This window comes from Lontra canadensis, unplaced genomic scaffold (genome assembly GCF_010015895.1).
Source record: "Lontra canadensis isolate GAN:19392208 unplaced genomic scaffold, GSC_riverotter_1.0 scaffold125, whole genome shotgun sequence".
NCBI classification, from domain to species: domain Eukaryota; kingdom Metazoa; phylum Chordata; class Mammalia; order Carnivora; family Mustelidae; genus Lontra; species Lontra canadensis.
Window position 1 is genome coordinate 2,780,377 of NW_022631119.1, and position 25,094 is coordinate 2,805,470.

The 25,094-nt window shown below is 38.2% G+C and overlaps 1 protein-coding gene across 3 annotated transcripts in view; it reads left to right on the forward strand.

Annotated features, from left to right (window-relative positions):
• The window catches only part of ZNF529 (zinc finger protein 529), a 97,327-nt gene that overhangs the window by 21,361 nt on the left and 50,872 nt on the right, over window positions 1-25,094 (forward strand). The window contains exons 1-4 of one of the 3 annotated variants that reach the window (XM_032842120.1): window positions 2,874-2,893; window positions 14,516-14,610; window positions 15,529-15,655; window positions 22,122-23,880. In XM_032842120.1, coding sequence (XP_032698011.1) covers window positions 14,557-14,610; window positions 15,529-15,655; window positions 22,122-23,536 — 1,596 coding nt within the window. In that variant the 5' untranslated portion in view covers window positions 2,874-2,893; window positions 14,516-14,556 and the 3' untranslated portion in view covers window positions 23,537-23,880. Of the gene's footprint in view, window positions 1-2,873; window positions 2,894-6,000; window positions 6,150-14,515; window positions 14,611-15,528; window positions 15,656-22,121; window positions 23,881-25,094 lie in introns of those variants that run through there. The other 2 variants (XM_032842119.1, XM_032842121.1) reach the window with 2 other exon arrangements.

Sequence of the window (25,094 nt, forward strand, 5' to 3'; positions counted from 1 at the left end):
TGGTTATGAAAGGATATAGTTTCATGTCAGTGAGGAGAAAATTCACATAGGCTGAAGAGCAGGAAAACCCACATGCGAGCTTCCACAGGAGTCACAGTCGTGCTTAATTCTCCCAGAAACAGTTTGTAAGAACACATGTGAAGTTAGCCATGGAATCTCAGCTGAGCTTTGGTGTCCCTGGTTTTTACTGAGGGTCAGAAGCATAGGCAGGGAGCAGCTATGTGGTGTAATTGAGCTATTCCCTTTCAAGCCCCTCTAGAGGTCACATCGAGACAGTGTGGCCCGGGGCACCTGGCAAACTTCTCTTCCCTATTGCCCTCCAGAGGAAATGTCTTTAGACATGGTTTTTTTTCCTAATTGAGTACCCCTATGACAGTTTAGAACCACAGATACATATACCCTGTGTATCTCTTTATGTGTTGTATGTATATTTGTGCTTTATACATAAAAGGAGTAAGACTCTCCCCCCTCCATCAATTTTCACTTATTTGGGGCAATTTTATTCTGATTGAGTGTACATGCTTGAGTGTAAGTAACCACTTAAAAAAATTATATGAGGATGTATAGTGGGAATTTTAATAGTGGAAAGGAATGGGATAATAAATTTGATTAATCCAAAAAAGTTGAGAAAAGAAGAGAGTACTAAGTACAGATGGGACAGATAGAAAACCAAAAGTGTAACAGGCTTATTAAATCCTGTGAAAAGCACTTCAGGGGCGTCTGGGCAGCTCAGTGGGTTAAGCCTCTGCCTTTGGCTCGGGTCATGATCCCGGGGTCCTGGGATTGAGCCCCACATCAGGCTCTCTGCTCATCAGGGAGCCTGCTTCCTCCTCTCTCTCTGCCTTCTTCTCTGCCTGCTTGTGATCTGTCAAATAAATAAATAAAATCTTTTTTTTTAAAAAGCACTTTAAAGGTAAAAGGACTAAATACTTCAAACTAAAGACAGTGTCAGATTGGAATTTTTTTTAAAGCCATTTGCTATTTACAATAAGACTATTTACAATAAGAGAGATGTTTTAAATAAAAGGATTCTGATATATTGAAGTTTAAAAAATAGAAAGGAGCTGCCAGGGTGTCTCAGTTAAGTGTCTGCCTTTAGCTCAGGTCATGATCTCAGGGTCCTGGGATTAAGACCCACATTGGGCTGCTTATGGAGGAGCCTGCTTCACCCTCTCACTCTCCCCTTGTGCCCTTTCTCTCAAATAAATAAAGTCTTTAAAAAGAAAAAATTTTAAAAAATAATAGATATAGTAAACTAATACTGTGAGAAAATTGGTAAAAGTATATTGGTATCTCCAAAGTACATTTTGAAACCAGAGTGTTATGAATGATAAAGGAGCGTATTTCATAATAATAAAGGGATTATTTTTAGAGGAAGATAAAATATTTTGTTTTGACAGAAACTTAACTTCAGAGTATATAAAGCAAACATTAATAAAATTAAGAAGAAAAAATACCAATCCATTTTCATACTTGAAGATCACACCTCTTTCAGGAATATATACAAGGAGTCTGAGAGTCTGTGTGGGGCTTGCATGGTTAGTTCTGTTTTCTACTTTCTGCCTGTGGTAGCCAGGCAAGAGGTTCTACTGTGAATGATGTCATTCCTCCTCAGCTCTAGGTGTTGGAAGAGGGAGGAAGATCTGCCCAGGGCACGTTTGAGTGTCACAATCCCACGTCCAATCTACATCAACCAGATGATGGATTGGCTAGAAACCTTCCTGCTGCATTGTCTGTTACCTACATCAATGCAGAAGGTCCTCTGCTCTGAATCCATTACTGGAGAACTCTGTTCCTAGAGGTCTGTCCGTTGTCCCCTTACTGAATATATTTTGTGTGTGAGTTCAGCAAGAGGAGTTTGAAAGCAGGAAGATAGAAGGAGAAAAAGAATTGTGTCAATTCAAGTAAATTTGGTAGCTGTAAGGCATGTTCAGTGTAATAGTCTCCTTTATCTCCTAGCTCTGGCTTCTTTGGAATCTGCTTCTTCCATCAGTGAACCACTGATGGACTTTTTCCTGCTGTTTCATTTTTTTTTTAATTGATGTATAATTGACATACCATACAATTAACCAGTATACTGTTGTGTTTTTTCAGTATATTCAGATATTTGCACATATCACCACAACCAATATTAGAACTTTCATCACCCCAAAAAGAAACTCCTTACCCCTCTATTTTCCACCTCACACCTGAGCCCCCAGAGAACACTAATCTCTATTTTTATTTTTCTAGACTTTTCATATAAATGCAGTCATCTGATATGCTGCCTTTTGTGTCTGCTGTCTTTCAGTTAACAGGTTTTCGAGGATCACGCATGTTGTAACACGTTATCAGTGCTTCCTCTGCTTCATGGCCAAGTAACATTCCACTGTAGGGCTATACCACATTACATTGATCCATTCATGATATTAAGGACATCTGGGTGTTTTCTACCTTTTGATTATTATGAATAATGCTGCAAAGAATATTGTGTTTGAGTTTTTGTGTAGATGTACATTTTTGTTTTTCTTTTCTGTATCCCTACCATTTGAACTGCTGTATCACATGGTAACTATTATTTTGAACATTTTGGAAAACTGCCAGACTGTTTTCCAGAGTTTTAAAATTTCAGTCAACAACGTATGAAGGTTCTGATTTGCCCACATCCTCCCAACACTTATCTTTTTTTTTTAAGATTTTATTTGAGAGAGAGAAAGCAGAGCAAGAGAGAGAGAGAGAGATGAGGCAGGAGAAGGGACAGAGGGAGAGGGAGAAGCAGACTTTCCACTGAGCAGGGAGCCTGACACAGGACTTTATCCCAGGACCCTGGGATCATGACCCGAACCAAAGGCAGACACTCAACTGACTGGACCACTCAGGTTCCCCATCTAACTTTTTCTTTGTAGACAACCTAGTAAGTATAAAGTAGTATCTCATTGTAGTGTTTTACTCTGCTAAAATATATTTAAATAAGATTTATCATATTAATCATTTTTTAAAAGATTTATTTATTTATTTATTTGACAGAGAGAGAGAGAAAGAGAGAGATCACAAGTAGGCAGAGAGGCAGGCAGAGAGAGAGGAGGAAACAGGCTCCCTGCTGAGCAGAGAGCCCGATTGTGGGGCTCCATCTCAGGACCTGAGATCATGACCTGAGCCGAAGGCAGAGGCTTAACCCACTGAGCCACCCAGGTGCCCCATATTAATCATTTAAGGTTACAGTTCAGTGGCATTAAGTACACTTACATTGTTATGCAATCATTACCACCCATCTCCAGAACTTTCTCACCTTCCTAAACTGAAGCTCTGTACCCATAATGACCCTTTTTGATTTCCTTTTGTTTTCCTTTTGCATATGTTCTATAGTTATCTTGGTTGTGGTTACCGTGGGAAGTATGTATAATATCCAAAGTTTAAAAAATCTATTTTAAATTGACATCAACTTTGATCGTATACAAAATCTGTACTCCTTTTCAGTTCTGCTTTCACCCACTTTAGAATAATGAAGTCGTAAGTTAACATTTTTATGTATTTGTACCCACTAATGTAGATATGACTATTTTTTATTGATATATCTTTTATATTCTGTTGGAAAAAAATGATTACAAACCAAGATTACAAAAATACTGGCTTTTATATTTTCCCCATGTATTTTCCTATATCTCCATATAGCTTTGAGTTACTGTGTAGCTTCTTTTCATTTCGACCTGAAATTCTCCCTTTGGGATTTCTTGTACAGAATGTCTAGTGATAATGAACTCCCTAAGTTTTTCTTTATCTGGGGACAGTCTTAATTTCTCCTTCATTATTCTGAACAACAGTTTTGCCACATATAAAATCCTCAGTTGACAGGGTGTCTTTTAGCATTTTAATTTTTTTTTTTTTTAAGTAGGCTCCAGACCTGAGCTGAGATCAAGAGTCAGAAGCTTAACTTACTGAGCCACCCAGATCCCTTTAATTTTTTTTTTTTTTTTTTAAGATTTATTTGTCAGAGAGAGAGCAAGAGTGAGCACAGGCAGATAGAATGGCAGGCAGAGGCAGAGGGAGAAGCAGGCTCCCCGCTGTGCAAGGAGCCCGATGTGGGACTCGATCCCAGGACGCCGGGATCATGACCTGAGCCGAAGGCAGCCGCTTAACCAACTGAGCCACCCAGGCGTCCCTTTTCTTTTTCTTTTTTTTTTTTAAAGTAATGTCTGTGCCCCATATGGGGCTTGAACTCACAATGGTAAGTTCAAGAGTCACATGTTCTACTGAGTCAGCCACTGCCCTTCTTTTAGCATTTTAAGTGTATCATTCCACTGCCTTCTGGACTTCAGAGTTTCCACTGCAAAATCTGCTATGGAGGATCCTTTGTACAAGATCAATGTCTTTTCTCTTGCTGCTTTTAATATTCTTTGTTTTTCAACATTTTGATGTTAATGTATTTTGCTGTGTGTCTCTTGGGGTTTATGCTATTAGTTCATTGAGGTTCATGGATCTGTAAATCCTTGTCTTTCCTCACACTTGGGAAGTTTTTCCTATTATTTCTTCAGAAAATCACACTGTTCATTTCTCTCTCTCTTTTCCTTTTGTGGATCCCATACTGCAGGTGTTAATCTGCAAGGTCCCATAAGTCCCTGATGCTTAATTGACTTTTATTCATATTTTTCCTTTTCACTCCTCAGACTTGATAATTTCCAGTGAGCTGTTTTCACGTGTGCCAACTCATTCATCAACTTTTTTTTTTTAAGATTTTATGTATTTATTTGACACAGAGAGAGAGAGCTCAAGTAGGCAGAGCAGCAGACAGAGGGAGAAGCAGACTCCTCACTGAGCAGGGAGCCCCATGTGGGGCTCAATTCCAGGACCCTGGGATCACGACCTGAGCTGAAGGCAGACGATTAGCCGACTGAGCCACCCAGGCGCCCCTCATTTATCAACTTTTTTTTTTTTTTTAAAGATTTTATTTATTTGACAGAGACAGCGAGAGAGGGAACACAAGCAGGGGGAGTGGGAGAGGGAGACGCAGGCCTCCCGCTGAGCAAGGAGCCTGATGTGGGGCTCAATCCCAGGATACTGGGATCATGACCTGAGCTGAAGGCAGCCGCTTAACTACTAAGCCACTCAGGCGCCATTTATCAACTTTTTTGAGTGAGCTGTGGAATTTCAAAATTCAGTTATTGGATTTGTCAGGTCCAGAATTTGTTCAATTCTTTATTTTTTGAATTTCTCTTTGAGGATACTCTCATTTTGCTCATGTCATTTTTCTAATTTCCTTTACTCTTTTGTCTATTTTCCTTTAGTTAGCTGAATGTATATAAGACAATCATTTTAAACTCCTTGCCTAGTGATTCTAATATTTCTTCAGTAATGGTTTCAGGGTATTTATTTTGTTCCATTGATTGGATCAGGTTTTCCTGTTTCTTTGCATGCCATATGAATTTTGTTGAAAACTGGGCATTTAATAAAACTGTCTGTGAGTCTTTGCAGACTGGCGGGGTAGGCCTTCACTTATTAGTAGGGTGTGTTCTGAGCCTTGTGTCAGCCCCGGGTGAAAACACAAGGTCTTCTTCGTACCACCACCCACCCCCACGCATTTACTGTGCCTGTATCTGTGCTTTTTGCTCAGTGTTCCTCATACACCACCTGCTTAATTTCTAGAGGCACCTGGGTGGCACAGGCAATTCCCCAAGCATTCAACCTGGTTTCCCTTCAGGTTGTGATCTCTGGGTCCTGGGATTGAGCCCCGCATCAGGCTCTGCCCTCAGTGCAGAAGTCAGCTAAAGTTTCTCCCTCTCTCTTTCTCTCTCTCAAATAAATAAATAATCTTTTTAAAAATAGCAAATATCTTAATTTCTAAAGAATCTTACCCCATCTTCTGTGGGCCTTACAGGTTCTATTGCATTTCTCTCCCTGTGATCTTCTGCCCTAGGCATCCACAGGTCTACAGTCCCCCTGCAGATTTTGTGAACCATGATGCCTGCCACTGACTTCTGTGGTCCGTCCATTACAGCATAACAACTGAACTGTGCCACTACATGTCCAAACTCCAATTCAGGTAGAAGACAGAAAAGTCGATTAGGCAGCCCAAAGACAAACTGGAATGTTGCAAATGAATTGTGTTGCTACTTTCAGCCCAAAGGGGGGAACTGTGAAATAGGACAGTTCTTCCTGATCGTGCCAGCATTGGAGTAAGGGGAAGTAAAAGCCTCACAAAATTTCCTACTTCTTCGGTGTCATTTTACTTGATTGAGCATTTACTTGTTGCTGTAGGTTTTAGATTTCTAAAACGCGTATGAAAATTATTTTGGCCAATTCCTAGAATTTTGTTTTTAGTTTTTATTCTTTGATTCTATAAGGGAATATGGATGGAACCTTCCAAGTCTGACATCCTGCCGCTGTCACTCTTATTGCAGTTCTGATATGCCTTTCCCTGATCATGACTTTTAGAATTTTTGCCCACGTGCTTATGTGTATCTTCTTTGGAGGAATGTTTGTTGAAATCTTTTGCCAGGTATCTTTCTGTTCCTGAGCTGTAGGGGTGTTTACAAAATGTGGCTTTGATACAAATTTTCAGTTTTGATGAAGCCCAGTTTTTCCTTTTCTCTTGTTATATGTGTTTTGGTATCCTATGAATCCATTGCCAAATTGAAGGTCATGATGATTTATTCCTATATTTTCTCCTAAGTTTCGTATTTTTAGGTTTACCTTTGGGTCGTTGATCAATTTTTAGTTAATTCTTGTATATATTGTGAGGAAAGGGTCTAATTTCATTCTTTTTGTATGTGGATATCCAGTTTTCTTAGCACCATTTGTTGAAAAGACTATTCTTTTCCCATTGAAAGATCTTTGTGTGTTTGTCAAAAATCATTTGGGGCACGTGGATGGCTCAGTCAGTTAGGCATCTCTGATTTCAGCTCAGGTCATGATCTCGGTGTTGTGAGATCCCAGCAGGAGTCAGGCTCCCCCCACAGCAGGGTGTCTGCTTGAGAGTCTTGCTCTCCCTGTCCCTCTGTGCCCCCCCATAAATATATAAATAAATCTCAAACAAATCAATTGACTAGAGAGACATGGGTTTAATTTCCAATCAGTTCCATTCTGTTGATTGATGTATCTAACTTTATGGCAATGTTCAGTTGCTTTGATTAGGTTAGAAAATGCTAGTCTTCCAATTTTTTGTTTTTTTTCCAAACTGTTCTTACTATTCTGAATCACTTACAATCTCATATGAATTTTAAAGTCAGCATGTCAGTTTCTACAAAGAAGCCAACTGGGACTCTGATAAGGGTTACCCTGAATGTGTAGATTGTTTTGAGGAATATTACGATCTTACTGTCTAGTAGTCCAGTTCATCAATGTGGGATGACTTTCAACTTAAGTTCACTAGTGTTTTTTTTAAGTACACAGTTTGCATTTTTATTAAATATTTTATTCTTTTGGATACTGTTACAAGTGGAATTATTATTATTATTATTATTTTTTAAAGATTTTATTTATTTATTTGATAGAGAGATCACAAGCAGGCAGAGAGGCAGGCAGAGAGAGAGGAGGAAGCAGGCTCCCTGCTGAGCAGAGAGCCCGATGCGGTGCTCGATCCCAGGACTCCGAGATCATGACCTGAGACGAAGGCAGCGGCCCAACCCACTGAGCCACCCAGGCGCCCCACAAGTGGAATTATTTTTTTAAAGATTTATTTTAGAGAGTGCACATGTGCACAAGTGTGAGTGGGGGTAAGGGACAGAGGGAGAAAGAGTCTCAAGCAGACTTCCTGTTGAGTGTGGAGCAGGAGGCTTGATCCCACAACCCCAAGACCATGACCTGAGCTGAAATCAAGAGTCGGTCGCTTAACCAACTGAGCCACCCAGGCAACTTGGAATTATTTTAATTCAGATTATTATTTCACTGTATAAAAATATAATTGATTTTTGCATATTTATTTGCATCATGTGATCTTGGTGAGTTCTAACAATGTTACAGTCAGTTTTGTAGGGTTTTCTTTATACAAGGTCATGTCATCTATTAATGGAGATTATTTTCCTTCCATCTTTTTACTATTTTTTTTTTAATTTCCTATTTGTCCTTGCTAGACCTAAAGAACAACATTGATTAGAAGAAGCAAGAGGAAGCGGGGAAGTCCACCTGGGTTGCACAGTTGGTTGTGTGTCCAAATCTTGGTTTTGGCTCGGGTTGTGATCTTGGGGTTATGAGATTGAGCCTCCAGTAGGGCTCCGTGCTCAGCCGGAGTCTGCTTAAGATTCTCTCTCCCTCTGCTTCTCCCACTTGTGCGTAGTCTTTCTCTCTCAAATAAAATGTTTTTGAAAGATGCAATAAGGTATATATATCCTCATCCTGTTCTGATATTAGGGGTAAGCATCACTAAGTCTAATGGTAGCTGGCAGTTTTAAAATGTGGATGTAGTTCCCTTTTATTCCTAAATTTACTCTTTTGTCATGAAAGGGTTTTGGATTTTGTCAAATCCTTATTTTTCATGTGTGAAGATGGTCATGTAGTTTTTTTTTTTTATTATAGTGATATAGTGATTTTTTATTATAGTGATATAGTGATATTATATTAGATTAACAATCTAATTTTTAATTCCAGGGATAAATCCCACTTAGTCATATGTTCCCAGGTTCAGGTACTTTGTTTTGTTTAGATTTTTGCATCTATTTTCATAAAAGATATTAGTGATAGTTGCCCCTTTTTTGTAGTGTCTTTTTCTGATATTACTATCAAGTTAATATTGGCTTCATAAAAGGAGTTGGAAGTTTTCTTTCCTTTTCTCTCCTTTTTAGCATCTTGAAAAGTTTGTGGAATTAATATTCTGCTTTAAATGTTTCATAGAATTTAACAGTGAAGCTGTGTAGACCTGGGCTTTTCTTTGTGGATAGTTTTTTAAATAACTAATTCAATTTATTTGTTATGAGATTATTCAAATATTCTGTCTTCATGAGTAAGTTTGAAAGTTTGTGTGTTTCTATGAATTTATCCAGTTCATTTGGGTTTTCTGATTTCTTGTGTAATTGTTCATCTTATTCCTTTGTAATCAATTTTTATTTCTGTAAGGTTGCTAGTACTGTCCCCTCTTTCACTTATGATTATAGTAATGGGAGTCCTGTCTCTCTTTAGTCATTCTAGATTATCTAAACATTTATGAACTTATAAAAACTTTTCATAGAACTAGCTTTCAGTTTTATTTATTTTGGAGTATTTTTCCTATTTGATATCTTTAATCTTTTCCCAGTGACTTGAGGGAGGTTGGATTTGACCTAGATATTTACTTTTAATTATATGCACCTTAAGCTTTAAAAGTTTTCCTCTAATCATTAATTGCATGTCATAAATTTTGATATGTTGTGTTAGTCACAAGATATTTCCAGTTTCCCTTTTCATTTTTGATAACATTATTTAGGAGTGTTTTGTTTAAATTCCACATGTTTTTGAGTTTCCCATTTTTCTTTCTGTTATTTCTAATTTTATTATGGATAGACCAAAAAAAAAATTTATCTGAGAGGGAGAACATTGTGTGTGAGCATGAGAAGCGGCAGAGGGAGGGAGAGAGAATCTCAGACTTCAACTGAGCACAGAGCCAGATGCAGGGCTCAGTCTCACAACCCTGAGATTATGACCTGAGTCAAAATCAAGAGTCAGCCACTTAACTAACTGAGCCATCCATGTGCCCCAATAAATATGTAAGTATTAAAAAAATAAAGAACTTTCTGTTTTGCCCCCTCAGTCCTATCAATTGTTGCTTCATATGTTTTGGGGCTTTGTTTAAGGCATATATGTTCATAGTTGTGTCTTTTTATAGGCAGACCCTTTTATCAACATATGAAAGGTTTCTTTGTCCTTGTAAGACTTAAAGCCTGGTTGGTCTCATATTAGTATAGCCCTCAAGCTCTTTGGTGACTACTTGGATGCAATATACTTTTCCATCCTTTTATTTTCAACCTATTTATATACTGGATTTATCATGTTTGTTGTAGGTTGAGTACAGTTAAACCATATTTTCTATTTATCCTGCCAATTTCTGCCTTTTAGTTGAAAAGTCTAATCAATTTACGTTTAATATGTAGTAACTGAAGACTTGCTTCTACCATTTTTCTACTGTTTTCTATGTACACTCTCTTACTTTCTGTCCCTTATTGGCTTTATGTTCCATTGATTTTTTTGTAGTTTACCATTTCACTCCTTTATTTCCTATTCATTATACCGGTTAGTTATTTTCTTAGCATTTATCCTATAGATTTCAATTAAAAATTTGTATTTATGATGAACTAGATTGAAGTAAAACAGACTTCATTCAAGGGTCCCAAGACCACTCTCAGGTTCAATGATTTGCTAGAAGGACTCCTGTCAGAAAAGGTGTTGTACTCATTCCCCCCACCGCCCCAGTAACAGGATACAGATTAAAATCATTAAGTACCAGATATTAAAATCATTAAGTACCAGATATTCCAGGGACTAGAGGTAATCTACTAGGAGCTGGTTAAGGGCCTAACTTTTGTTTGGAATGGGCAAGGATTAAACATTTCAGATCTACTGAATCAAACCTTGCAATTTAACTTTAATAGTATAGAAAAGTTTAGTTCCAGCCTTCTTTTCCAATGCTGTTTTAGACCCAGATTATATCTTTATACATTGTGTACCCTTTAAATAGGTTTATAATTATATTTTATGCAGGTCTTTAAAGACATTTGAAAAAAGGAGGAACAACAAACACAAAATACAATATTATTGGATTACATATTTGCCTTTCAGTTGCCTTCACCATTGTTCTTTATTTCTCTTAGCTTTATTGAGATATAATTGACATGTAACACATTAGTTTTAGGTGTACAACAGGATTTAATATATGCATATATTGCAAAGTGATTACCAAAATAAATTCTATTAACATCCATCACCTTCTTCTGAGAACTTTTTATTCTCATGGTAACTTTTAAGCTTCACCATCTTAGCCACTTTCAAACATACAATACAGCATCAAGTATAATTACTATGCTCTACATTAACATCCCCTTGACTGTTATACTTGGAAATTTGTACATTTCTTGACCATATTCATCCATTTTGCCCACCCACATCCCCTCTCCCCCCACCCCCCACCCTGGAAACCACCACTATATTGTATCTGTGAAGTTGTTTTGTTTTTTAAATCTTAATTCCAGATATAAGTGAGATCATTGAGTATTTTCCTTTCTCTTATTTCAGCTAGCATAATACCCTCAAGGCTAATCAATTGCAAATGGCATGATTTCCTTACTTTTTATGGCAGAATACTACTCTATTCTGTGTACACATCAAATATTCTTTAACCATTCGTGCATCAGTGAACATTTAGTTTGTTTCCATGCCTGTGTGTTGTCCATAATGCTGCAATGAACATAGGGGGTGCAGAAATCTTTTCAAGAGCTTTCATCTCCTTCAGATAAATACCCAGACGTGGAATTGCTTAGATCATGTGGTGGTTCTATTTTTAATTTTTTGAGGAACCTCCATAGTGTTTTCCATAGCAGCTGCACCAGTTTACATTCCCAACAGTGCAGCAGGCTCCCTTTTCTTCACATCTCACCAACACTTGTTATTCATTGTCTTTTTGATAACAGCCATTCTAACAGGTGTAAGGCAATATCTCGTTGTGGTTTTGAATTGCATTTCTCTGATGATTAATGATATGCGACACCTTTTCATGTATTTGTTTACAATTAGTATTTTTGGGGAAAGTGTCTATTCAGATCCTCTGCCCATTTTTAACTGGATTGTATCTTTTTTTATACTGAATTGAGGAGTCATTTATGTATTTTGGGTATTTAAGCCCTTATGAGATATATGATTCGCACCTGTTTAGTGGTTGATCCAGAGCTTAATGTATACATCTAATGAGAAACAGCTTCCTATATATACTAAAATCCAGTGAGACAGGGAAGTGGTACTTGTCTTTTAAAAAGTATGTGAACAGGGGCACCTGGGTGGCTCAGTTGTTTAAGCATCTGCCTTCGGCTCAGGTCATAATCCCGGGGTCCTGAGATGGAGCCCCGCGTCGGGAAGCCTGCTTCTCTCTTTCCCGCTCACCCTGCTTGTGTTCCCTCTCTGGCTGTCTCTCTCTGTCAAATAAATAAAATCTTTAAATAAATAAAGCATGTGAACAAAAAGGGGAATCCTCCTGCACTGTTGGTGGGAATGCAAGTTTGTGCAGCCACTCTGGAAAACAGCATGAAGGTTCCTCAAAAAGGTGAAAATGGAGCTACCCTACGACCCAGCAATCACACTACTGGGAATTTACCGTAATGATACAAAGGTAGTGATCTGAGGGGGACCTGCATCCCAATGCTTATAGCAGCAGTATCCACAAGAGCCAAACTATGGAAAGAGTCCAGATGTCCCCTGACAAATGAATGGATAAAGAAGATGTGGTGTATATATATATAATGGAATATTACACAGCCATCCAAAAAATGAAAGCTTGCCATTTGCAACGATGTGGATGGGACTAGAGGGTGTTACGCTGAGTGGAATAAGTCAGAGAGATGTATGATCTCATGAATATGTGGAAATTAGGAAATGAAACAGGATCATAGGGGAAGGGAGGAAAAAATGAAGACGAAACCAGAGAGGGCGACAAACCATAAGAGACTCTTAATCATAGGAAACAATCTGAGGGTTGCTGGAAGTGGAGCGGTGGGGGTGGAAGGATGGGATAACTGGGCGATGGACACTGAAGAGGGTATGTGATGTAATGAACACTGGGTATTATATAAGACTGATGAATTACAGGCCTGTACCTCTGAAACCAATAATTTTTTTTTAATTTTTTATAAACATATTTTTATCCCCAGGGGTACATGTCTGTGAATCGCCAGGTTTACACACTTCACAGCACTCACCATAGCACATACCCTCCCCAATGTCCATAACCCCACCCCCCTCTCCCAACCCCCCCTCCCCCCATCAACCCTCAGTTTGTTTTGTGAGATTAAGAGTCACTTATGGTTTGTCTCCCTCCCAATAATATATGTTAATTGAATTTAAAAATTTTTTTAAATTTAAATTTTTTTAAAAAGTATGAGAACAGGGGCGCCTGGGTGGCTCAGTGGGTTAAAGCCTCTGCCTTGGGCTCAGGTCATGATCCCAGGGTCCTGGGATCGAGCCCTGCATCGAGCTCCCTGTTCAGCAAGAAACCTGCTTCCTCCTTTCTCTCTGCCTACTTGTGATCTGTCAAATAAATAAAATCTTTTTTTAAAAAAAGTATGGGAAGAAAAGAAAGCCTGCATATGTCTATAGCTATTGTTACATTAATCTTATGTATAATTTTCAGTAAGCTCTACACCCAACATGGGGCTGGAACTCACAACCCTAAGATCAAAAGTCACATGCTATGCGTACTGAGCCAGCCAGGTGCCCTTTATTTACTGTTTGTTTTGATTTGATATTGTGGATCTGAAGTACCATTTATATTCATTTACTTAGTCCAATTTGGCTTTGCTTTTACCTATCTCCTTTACATTATTAGTGGAAATATTATACTTTTATATGTTATAGGCCCAACAGTACATTATTTTATACAGCTGATATTCAGAATGGTTAAGAGAAAAGTAAAAAAAAAAAAAGTATATACTGCCTGTGAAAATCAAATACTCACCTCCAGTGAGCACTTTCAGTCTTCTCCTAATAGTCTTTTACCAAAATGTCCCTGTTTTTGAGAATGCCCTTAGGCTTAAACTTTTCCATCATAATTTCCTTTGGAGAGGGATATAGAGCACTCTTGTCTGTGGCCTGCTTCTCCCCCTGGACAAAATCCTGAGCCACAGATCTATTACTGCAGTTAGGGGTATTAGCATGCTTCCCTCTGAGTCATACCTCTGCTTTTAAGAACTGAGTGCTTGGGGGCGCCTGGGTGGCTCAGAGGGTTAAGCCTCTGCCTTCGGCTCAGTTCATGATCCCAGGGTCCTGGGATCGAGCCCCACATCAGGCTCTCTGCTCAGCGGGGAGCCTGCTTCTCTTCCTCTCTCTGCCTGCCTCTCTGCCTACTTGTGATCTCTGTCTGTCAAATAAATAAATAAAATCTTAAAAAAACAAAACAAAACTGAGTGCTTGGTAGATTGGCTGCGGGGGGGGAGATGCTTCAGTCAGGGGTCGCAGTTTGCTCTCAGCATGATCCACGATCTTCTCCCATGATCCAAGGCAGACAACTGAACCCCGGTATTCTTACCAGTGCCACATCCAGGGTATATATTTTGTTTGTGGCTCCTAGACAGAAGAAAATCTATCCCTTGGCTGCATTTTCCTGAGCAACAGACAGGTGGGGGAAGGATGAGAAATGTTGATGTCCTGCTCCTCCATGGAGGATGGCCATCTATCTGGGAGCAAGAGCTGACGAGTGGTGAGGAAGTCTTGACTGTACCAGTATAGAGTAATTTTGTCACTAAGATGGGATGAACAAGGAAGGGTTTGGTTCAGATACTGCAGAATTTCAGCTTGTAATAAGTTTTAGTAGATTTTCTTGAACAAATGTTTTTTTCATTTACTATATATTTTTATATATAATTCTCACCAGTTTTGACAGAGGAACATGTCAGCAGAGTTCCTCACACTGTCATGGCAGAAATGGAATTCCCGGACCAATTCTTCACAGTTCTAAGCATGGACCATGTAAGTTGCTGAATCTGTTTCCTTTGTGAACATTTCCTTTTTCTGAACCTTCCTACCAAATAGAGCCCGCCCCACATTCCCATAGTTTTTCACTTTCTAGTGAGAGTTGGAACCATACATAAACAGTATAACTCCTATGTGCCTATCTATTCTCCAGATAATGTTCAGCACTCTTATGTGTTCATTCTTTTGTCAACAGCAACTAGGGTAGAAATGGAATCCCTAGATGGAGGGATTTACCATCCTTTTTCATATTCTTGGATAGTGAAAATGATCAACTATATCCATTTGGGCAAACTCTATACTTCTCCTGAAGAGACAGGAGTTTCTGGGTAGACTGGATTTGATCTTGACTGGTTTCCATTATACATAAACAGATGATTATAGAGTTCCAGAATCCAAGAAGACCTTATCCGATATCAGTGTCTAAATACAGTTAAGCCAATATTTTTTTTCACCAAATAGACTACTCTATAGCCACTAAAAGTTACTTAGTTTATCATTAGAAGTAAAAATTCTGATCCTATCATGTTAAATAATACTTAACATAGTGCTGAATTTGGGGCTGCAAAAAATTAGAGAGTAGTGTTCACATCTCATTTTCGAAGTTAGATATTTCTAACTTCAAGGATGTAGAAACTCACCTTTATTAATTCATGCAGCAGGCATGTAGTATGTATGCAATGTGCATGAATACACTTTGAAATTTTAAAAAATCCACTTTCTGGAAATAAAATGAATTTACAAAGATATGTAGATAGTCTTATATCAAAGCACTAATTTTCTTACTTCTCATACCATAACCTTCTACCCCGGCCTACTAGTTTACTGTTTAGTCTACTTCCCATAATGTAAATTCTTTTCTTTTTTCTCAAAATATTTCCTTCAATTTCACCTATATATGGTTTGTTCTTTCAGGAGCTGGTGACATTCAGGGATGTGGTCATCACCTTCTCTCCAGAGGAATGGGAATATCTGGATTCAGCTCAGAGGAACTTGTATTGGGATGTGATGATGGAGAACTATAGCAACTTGGTCTCACTGGGTAAGTTTATCTGCTTCATATAATTTAGAATACACTGTATTGAATATCAGGTGCTTTTTAGTAAACCCAAGGCTATCTTGAAAGAAAATAGGTACATTTCTTTTTCCTGTTTCCAGAGGCATGGAACTTTGAGTTGGAGAGGATGCCTCCATTAAGCACATTCATTGTTCTTCACGATGTCTGTATCTTCTCAGTCCCTTCATATTTCTACTTTCCCTGATACGCAGGGAGTTTAATTTGAATTTTAGAAGACATACAGCACATCCTTTGAGATAGCTCTTATATTGTGATTGAAAGTCAGAATTGCTATAAATGCTTTGCTATTTTCTATCCCACCTTCTTGAAGAATAGCTAAGAACCTGTGTCTTGATTTATGATTATTAAAAGAATCTACATAATTTATATGTTAGATGGATAAACAGAATTCATGTTCATTGCCTCACATCTGTTGTCTTATACCTGTTCTGTGGTTAAAGAATGTTGCATTTAACATTGTCCGTATTCCAGCAAGGATCTCTTAATGTTTTAGAAAGCTACCTGTTTTCCTGTCAGATCACATAGTTCTTGCCAGGTATCAGGCCCTGTTCTGAGCACTTTTAATCTATTTAATCTTAATTCCTCATCAGCTCTATGCATGAATATTTGTATTATTTTGCTAAGATAAAGAGTATTTAGGCAGCTTCTCCGGGGTTACACAGTTCATCAGTGTCAAAAGGAGGTTTTCTTTTTCTTTTCTTTTTTTTTTTTTTAAGATTTTATTTATTTATTTGACAGACAGAGATCACAAGTAGGCAGAGAGGCAGGCAGAGAGAGGGGGGAGCAGGCTCCCCGCTGAGCAGGGAGCCCGATGCGGGGTTTGATCCCAGGACCCTGGGATCATGACCCGAGCCCAAGGCAGAGGCTTTAACCCACTGAGCCACCCAGGCGCCCCCAAAGGAGGTTTTCTACCCAAAGAGTCTGACGCAAAAGCTGATGTTGTTAACTGGTACAATAAATTGCCTCACAAGACAAAGAGTTGAAATGGGTTTGAGTAAAGAACTCTGTATACTTTGTAATTCTGTAATCACTCTAAGGTGAATGGTTTTTCAGTCTCCTCACATTTCTCTTCTCTGAAATCTATCAGTATTATTTCAACTTTATTTATCAAAACTTAACCAATTCTCTTAAGTGTTTTATATAATTGTAGTTCTTTTTTTAATCCCTTAGGTTACATTTCTTTGTTGTAAGCAGATTGTTCCATTTTTAAGCCATTTCCGATCACCTTACTGGAGGAAGGGAAGTTGTTCTGGAGGGTTGGGAGGGATAGGACAAGAACGGAGGGTCAGGTGAGTGAGGGCTGGTAAGAGAGGAAAAGCCATCACCAGAATAAAAAGCCCAGGTTTTCTGGGAAGAAGTGGGTCCCTGTGATGTTTTTGGAAAACTCCATTCAAAGCCCTGTGGAAAAAAGCTCAACACTTGGGGAAGCCAATTAAGATCTTCCCCCGTACAACCAATGTTTTTTCCATGTTGCTATTTGGATTTCTATAAATTCTCAACAAAAAACCATGTGCACTGAGATAAATACTGTGGTAGCCCTATCAGTACGAGGTGAGAAAAATTGATACTTATTATGGAATTGACTCACTAGTGAGATGTATAATAATAAACAGGAAAACAAATAATTAGGAAATGTATCCCATACAGTGATAAGTGCTATAAAGAAAGGTAAAAATAACAGCAAAGGAATAAAGAATGAGGGAGAAAGTGAATTCACACAGTATGGTCAGAAGGCAATCTCCGTAAGTGGCTGGGTGGTTCAGTTGGTTAAGCATCCTACTCTTGATCTCAGCTCATGTTTGGATCTCAAGGTTGTGAGTGCAAGCACTGCAGTGGTGTACTTAAAAAAAGAAATCTCTGTGGTCTTAGTTGGTCTTTCTATGAATATATAGTTCCTTATTAATAATTTGCCTAATGACTTTTACAATTAAAAATTTTCATTTATCATGCACCTGGGTGGCTCAGTGGGTTAAAGCCTCTGTCTTCAGCTCAGGTCCTGGGATCGAGCCCCGCATCAGGCTCTCTGCTCAGCGGGGAGCCTGCTTCCCACCCGCTGTCTGCCTCTCTGCCTACTTGTGATCTCTGTCTAAATAAATCTTAAAAAAAATTTTTTTTTTCATTTATATCAGTGTTTTCTTCTATCATTCCTTCTTCACTTATTAGTTGCCCTGTTGTTCTGTTACCAGCAAGAGTGTTTATGTTCTTCCTATGATTATAACTAATTAGTGACTTAAAATGGTGCATCTGAAATTTTCTGACTTTCTCTTGTTTGTGTCTCATTATGGAATTATTGATTTTTTATTGCTTCAGTTTATTTTAGCTCACCAGTCTTAATTCTTGATGCCCAGTTGTATGGCTCTTTCTTATGGTGATTTTCGAGTATCTCTGACTCAGTCCTTTTTTTTTTTTTTAAGATTTTATTTATTTGAGAGAGAGAGAGCACGAGATGGGGTAGGGTCAGAGGGAGCCTGATGTGGGACTCAATCCTGGGACTCTAGGATCATGACCTGAGCCAAAGACAGTCAGTCACCCAACCAACTGAGCCACCCAGGCACCCTGACTCAGTACTTGAAATTTATTCTTGCTTTTTGAGACTTTCCCAGGCCCACCCTATACCTTCCCTATCCTAGACCAGACACCTGAATTGGTAAAAAGTGTGTTGTTCTGGTCTAAGTTTTGTAGTTTCTGTTGTATTTTTAAAAAATCAGTACTAGGAGGGCATCGGGTGACTCAGTCATTGAGCATCTGCCTTTGGCTCAGGTCATGATCTCGGGGTCCGGGATCGAGCCCCCGCATTGGACTCCCTGCTCAGCTGGGAGGCCTACTTCTCCCTCTCCCGCTGCTTGTGTTCCCTCTCTCACTGTGTATCTGTCAAATAAATAAAATCTCAATACAAAGTATTAATTTTACTTATTTACTTAACATATTTTAGTTAAGTTTTTTCCCCTTTCTTTGATTTTTGTATTGTCAGATGGTAGTCTCCCTTATCTCCTCCAGGTGTTTTGTGTGTCCCCATGCCTTCCACCCTCACACCGCAGTAGTGTGTATATATTCAGATTTCTTGATTTCTGTCACAATAATCAAGGGCACACGTCCCTTCCCTATACCACATCATGACTTGAATCTTTTAGAAGCCCTAGTTTGTTACTTGTTTTACTACCACAACCTGAGCAATAGGCATGCTTTTGATTTTTTATTTCATGGGAGGTGAGTCAGTTTTCTGTCTCGCAACTTGGTCTTTTTCAATTTTATTTTGGCTTCTGGGGTTTCTAATATCTATTTCCCTGGAAAATAATTCACCCTAAGACAACATTTTCAAATTGATTAGCATAGCAGTCTTAAAACAGTTTAGAAAATACCTTCTCTGGTGGTTTTCTTTCATCATTTTTTAATATTTTTTACTTACTTTTATAGGATTTCTAGCTACATCTGCTTCTGTATTTATTGAATTCACCCTTCACCTTTTCTTAGGTCACTATGTTGTTTCCCATCTTCTTGATTGGGATGTACACCTTATGTTAATAAGGAAAAATGAAAATAAGTAAACATTTAAATCCTTACTTTTTGTGTGACTAATGATGACTTCCATAGACTTTAATATGTAATGCAGTTGACCCTTCAACAGCACAGGTTTGAACTGTGTGGGTCCACTTTCACGTGAATTTTTTGATTAAGGTAGTATAATATGTGAATGTATTTTTTCTTTTTTTAAAGACTATAATTGATTTGACAGAGCGCACAAGCAAGGGGTGCAGCAGGCAGAGGGGGAGAAGCAGGCTCTCCCCAGGCTAGGGAGTCAGATGCGGGGCTTGATCCCACCCTTGGATCATGACTTGAGCCAAAGGCAGACACTCAACCAACTGAACGACCCAGGTGCCCTTCTTACATTTTTAACATTTTCTTTTCTTTAGCTTACTTTATTGTATGAGTACAAGTATATAATATATAAGCATATAAAATATGTATTAATCAACTGTTCTTGGAAAGGTTTCCTCTGTCAATAGTAGGCTATTAATAGTTTGGGGTGAGTCAAAAGTTATATAATGGTTTTTGATGGTGCAGGGCATTGGCACCCTAACCCCAGTTTCGGGGTCAGCTGCATTTTCAATGTGGTCACTCTCTGAAATTATTGTAATTTCAATTACATTTCCACATTTGGTGGAAAGTCATTTTTAGGTAGAAGCATTTTGATTTACTGATACTGGCATTCATTTATAATTTTATTCTAATCAAATAATGGTTGCATTATTATACCTTATTCCTTACAACATAATTCAGTCACAGGAAGTTATTATCGCCCTGTATCATCCAGTGTTTATCATTCATTTTAGATTTCCCTCCGGTTATCTCATCTAATTGCCAGTCTCTAGCCACTGTTCAACAAATTCTTTTTTACAGAGTTCCTTCCATTCTTGCTCACCTATACCACCTTTTCCACATCATTCTATTAGCTTCTTCCCTTTTCAGAATTGCATAAGCCTTATGGTATGATTTATACCTACTGTAATATCTAAAATATTCTGAAACTGCCTTGCAGAGCATAACAATGGTTGACTTTGAGTACAAGAAAATGAAAGAGCATGAAGGAAAGAGAATATCTGGGAAAAAGCATGAAGGAAACATTTAAATACAGACTAGGATTTCAGTAGGATAGATGTGTCACAGTGAAAAAGCTAAATAAAAAAAAAGCTAAACAAAAAAGCTAAATAAAAAAGCTAAAAAAAAAGTAAATAAAATTCTTCATCTTTATTGACATGTAGGGTAAAGAAAATCATGGTTATGCAGAGCAGGAAATGAATAACAGTGATGGAGACAGTATATGTAAGTAAAGAGTCAATTAGAAAAAAATCATTCATAAACACTCACTACTCGTGTGTGTGAATATAGATCACTGCAGTGTAGTGTGAGGGTTGGAAGGCATGGAGACAAATGACTGCATTATTCTTATATGTACCTAACTTTTTTTTTTTTTTTTAAGATTTTATTTGAGAGAGAGAGTCAGAGATAGTGACAGAGCACAAGCTGGGAGGAGAGGGAGACTCTGGCTCCTCACTGAGCAAGGAGCCCCGTGCAGACTCGATCCCAAGATGCTGGGATCATGTCCTGAGCCAAGGGAATACCCTTAACCAACTGAGCCATCCAGATGCCCTTGTACATAATTGTTTTGGTGATCAATTGTGTTACCCAGTGACTGATCCTTATAATATTTTCTTTTTGTCTTATTTAGATTCTTTTCATTCAGTGATTTAATTTCCCTATAACTATCAACTTGTCCTTGGGGCTTGTCATTCAGTGGCATATAATGATTACATCTCTCCGTCTGGAATTTAAGGAATAAGGCTAAACACCCTAACAACAGAAAGTTACCCAATACACAACTGAAAAAAAAATGAAGAGTGTGAGGGCGTGCAGCTAGATACTGGAACAGAAACATAAATATGAACTTAGTCAGTTCGAACCTCATTTCTGAGGGTAGTAACTTTTAGATCTGAATAATAAAATGTGGGTGGTATGTAAAGAACCCATTTCTGAGCCGCGAAACATGTGTGTGGAAATTACGTTTTTTTTAAGAGGTCAGAAAAAGGGCGCCTGGGTAGCTCAGTGGGTTAAGCCTCTGCCTTCAGCTCAGGTCATGATCCCAGGGTCCTGGGATCAAGCCCCACATCAGGCTCTCTGCTCAGCAGGGAGCCTGCTTCCTCCTCTCCCTCTCTCTGCCTGCCTCTCTGCCTACTTGTGATCTCTGTCAAATAAAAATAAATTAATTAATTAAAAAAAAAAAGGTCAGAAAAAGATTAGGTGAAAGGGGATAATGGATTAAGATAGTCTTATAAGCACCTTGTTTCCACAGTAAAGTATTTGGATTCTACTGTTAAAGAAAAAAAAAAAAAAAAAAAAAACCATACCTGGGGTGCCTGGGTGGCTCAGTCAGGTAAGTGTCCGACACTTGATCTCAGTTCAGGTCTTGATCACAGGGTCATGCATTCAGGTCCTGCACTGGGCTCCACGTTGGGCTTGGAGCCTACTTAAAAACAAAAACAAAATTGCTAGTTTGTATAGATTATCAAATTATGATCTGCATTAGCTAGATCTGTACATGATACGGACTCGTTCTGCATCTTTAGATGTTGATCAGTATACCTGGATTGGTTCCCAAACATTAGCACTCTCAACAAGCTTACTAAGTGATGATCAACGCTTAAATGTTAGACCCACTGACTTTATCTGTTTCCCTTATCACAAACGTCACAATTTTACATTATGCTTTCATTATTTTCTGATTTTTCTTAAAACTTCATTGAGGTATTTTAATCACTCACTTGTATCACTTGTATTGTTTGTATTCGCAGTTTTTCTCCTCTGCATTGCATAAATGTTTCATTTTTATGGCACACGAAAACAACAACTGTGTTTCTTTTCCCCTCTCTTCCAGATTTGGAGTCTAACTATGACCCAAAGTGTTCGTCTACTAGAAAGGACATCACTGAAAACAATGGGTCTCAGTGCAAAGTAACAGAAAGTAAATTCATTGGTCTCGAGAGCTCCATTTTCAGAAATGACCAGCAAAGCAAAGACAAGTCTGAAGTACAAAGACCTGAAGTGGGATATTTCAGTCAAATGAAAATCAATTCTGAAAAACTGCCCAATTACAAACATCATAAGTCTCTTATATCACATCACACAACTCATGATAGCCAAAACCCCCATGCATATAAGAAATATGGGAAGGTCCTTAACTGTGACTTAAATTTTGATGAATATGAGAGAATACATACCGGTGAGAAAACATATCATCAATATAATGCATATTGGAAGACCTTTGGAGATAACCCACATACCCTACAACTGAAAATACATAGTGGTGTGAAACCTTGTAAATATATGGAATCTGAGAATGCATTTAGTTTTTATGAAGACCTTAGTATACAGAAAATGCATGATGACCAGAAGTGCTATAAATGTAAGAAATATGAAAGGACCATTAGAAGAGTTGAAGAAATACCTCCACTACAAGTAATTCATGATGCTGAGAAACCCTATGAATGCACTTTCTGTGGTAAATCCTTTAGGGTGCATACGCAACTTACTCGACACCAGAAAATCCATACTGATGAGAAACCTTACAAATGTATGGAATGTGGCAAGGACTTTAGGTTCCATTCACAGCTCACTGAACATCAGAGAATTCATACTGGTGAGAAACCATACAAATGTATACAATGTGAGAAAGTCTTTAGAATTAGTTCACAGCTTATTGAACATCAGAGAATTCATACAGGTGAGAAGCCTTATGCATGTAAAGAATGTGGGAAGACCTTTGGAGTCTGTAGAGAACTTGCTCGACATCAGAGAATTCATACTGGAAAGAAACCCTATGAATGCAAGGCATGTGGAAAGGTCTTTAGAAACAGTTCATCGCTGACTAGACATCAGAGAATTCATACTGGTGAGAAACCCTATAAATGCAAGGAATGTGGGAAAGCTTTTGGAGTAGGCAGTGAACTTACTCGACATCAGAGAATTCACAGTGGTCAGAAACCTTATGAATGTAAAGAGTGTGGAAAGTTCTTTAGACTTACTTCAGCACTTATTCAACATCAGAGGATTCACAGTGGTGAAAAACCTTACGAATGTAAGGTGTGTGGGAAGGCTTTCAGACATAGTTCAGCCCTTACTGAGCATCAGAGAATTCATACTGGAGAGAAACCTTATGAATGCAAGGCCTGTGGGAAGGCCTTTAGACACAGTTCCTCCTTTACAAAACATCAGAGAATTCATACTGGTAAGAAACCCTATGAATGTAAGGAATGCGGGAGTGCCTTTAGTGTGGGTAAGCACCTTACTTGACATAAAAAAAAGTTGAACTGGTGTTTTGTCTTTTGAATGAAAGACATGTACAAAAGCCTTCTGCTTCTGAGTTTCACTAGGGAAGTCCATTCATTGTAATAAGAAGTTACCAAGGGGATTATGTTGCTCTTACTGTTTCCAGACTTCCGGGCAACTCTATTTAGCAGAATTACTCAGTGACAGGTGGTGTATACTTTTTTTGTTAGATATTGCCAAATATTTGTTTTTATTTCCCCTTTTCATACCAGTTAACATTCTGAATATCTGTTTAGATAGGATGGTCCCTATTCATTTCTAATAATTAGTAAAACACATTTTCCACACCTAGTAATTAGAGTCAGTTTCATGTGAATTTCTTTTCCAGACATGTTTTGTTTACAGTTATTTTTCATGTTTGTGTTTTTGTTCTTCTGTCTGTTCATTGTTTTTGGCTTATTAATTTGTACTATTATTCAAATAAATCTTTTGCATTCTAACTTTTTGTTACATATGATGTACTTTTCTTCCTCCAGAGAGTTAAAACTTCTAGTCGCATACTATGTATGTGGTTTAAGATTTTATTTACTTGACAGGCAGAGAGAGAGGGGGAAGCCGGCTCCCCACTGAGAAGAGAGCCCAATGTGGGGCTTGGTCCTAGGACCCTGAGATCATGACCCAAGCTGAAGGTAGAAGCTTAACCCACTGAGCCATCTAGGCGGCCCTATGTATGTGGTTTTAAAGTCTTAAGGCCCTGCCTGATATTTTTGTAGATTTGTTTTTAATTTTCTATTGTTTTTAATGTTAGATAAGTAATTTCCTTTCCATTGCCATCAAGTGATTGATTTCTTTTAAAATTTCTGTTTTGGGGGCACCTGGGTGGCTCAGTGGGTTAAAGCCTCTGCCTTCGGCTCAGGTCATGATCCTGGGGTCCTGGGATCGAGCCCCACGTCAGGCTCTCTGCTCAGCAGGAAGCCTGCTTCCTTCTCTCTTTCTGCCTCTCTGCCTCCTTGTGATCTTTCTCTCTCTGTTAGATGGATAAGATCTTAAAAAAAAAAATTGTTTTGACATGACAGACTTGCCTGCCTACCTACCTACCACAACACAATTCCTTTAAAGAGCCTTTGACATCTAGGCAGTAAGGGCATCCAAAGGAAAGGGGCACTTTTAAATCTTTTGTAAAATTTACTAAGACATTCGTATCTGTCTCTTAAGATTAAAGGAGGAGAAAATCTACAACTATTGTAATGATTATAAACTTAGTAAACTTATATTTGGAGGGTCTACAACTCTATTATTACCATGGCTTCAATTGGGTTTTATGTATTTATACTTTTTGTTCCCTGTTAGTGTTGCCTTGCTGGGTTGTGGCAGCTTAACAATCAATAGAACTTTGATTTTAGAAAGGCAAGGAAAAACAAAAGAAAAAAATTAGTGTACAGAGATAAAATTGCAATTCTTAATTATCCATCATCTCCTTCTTTAGTCAGGAGAGTTGACCTGGTTATGCAATTAATGTTAATTATGAGCTACTGGTTATTAGATGTTTGTAAGAAAATTTACCTATTGTTAGGTACAGTTA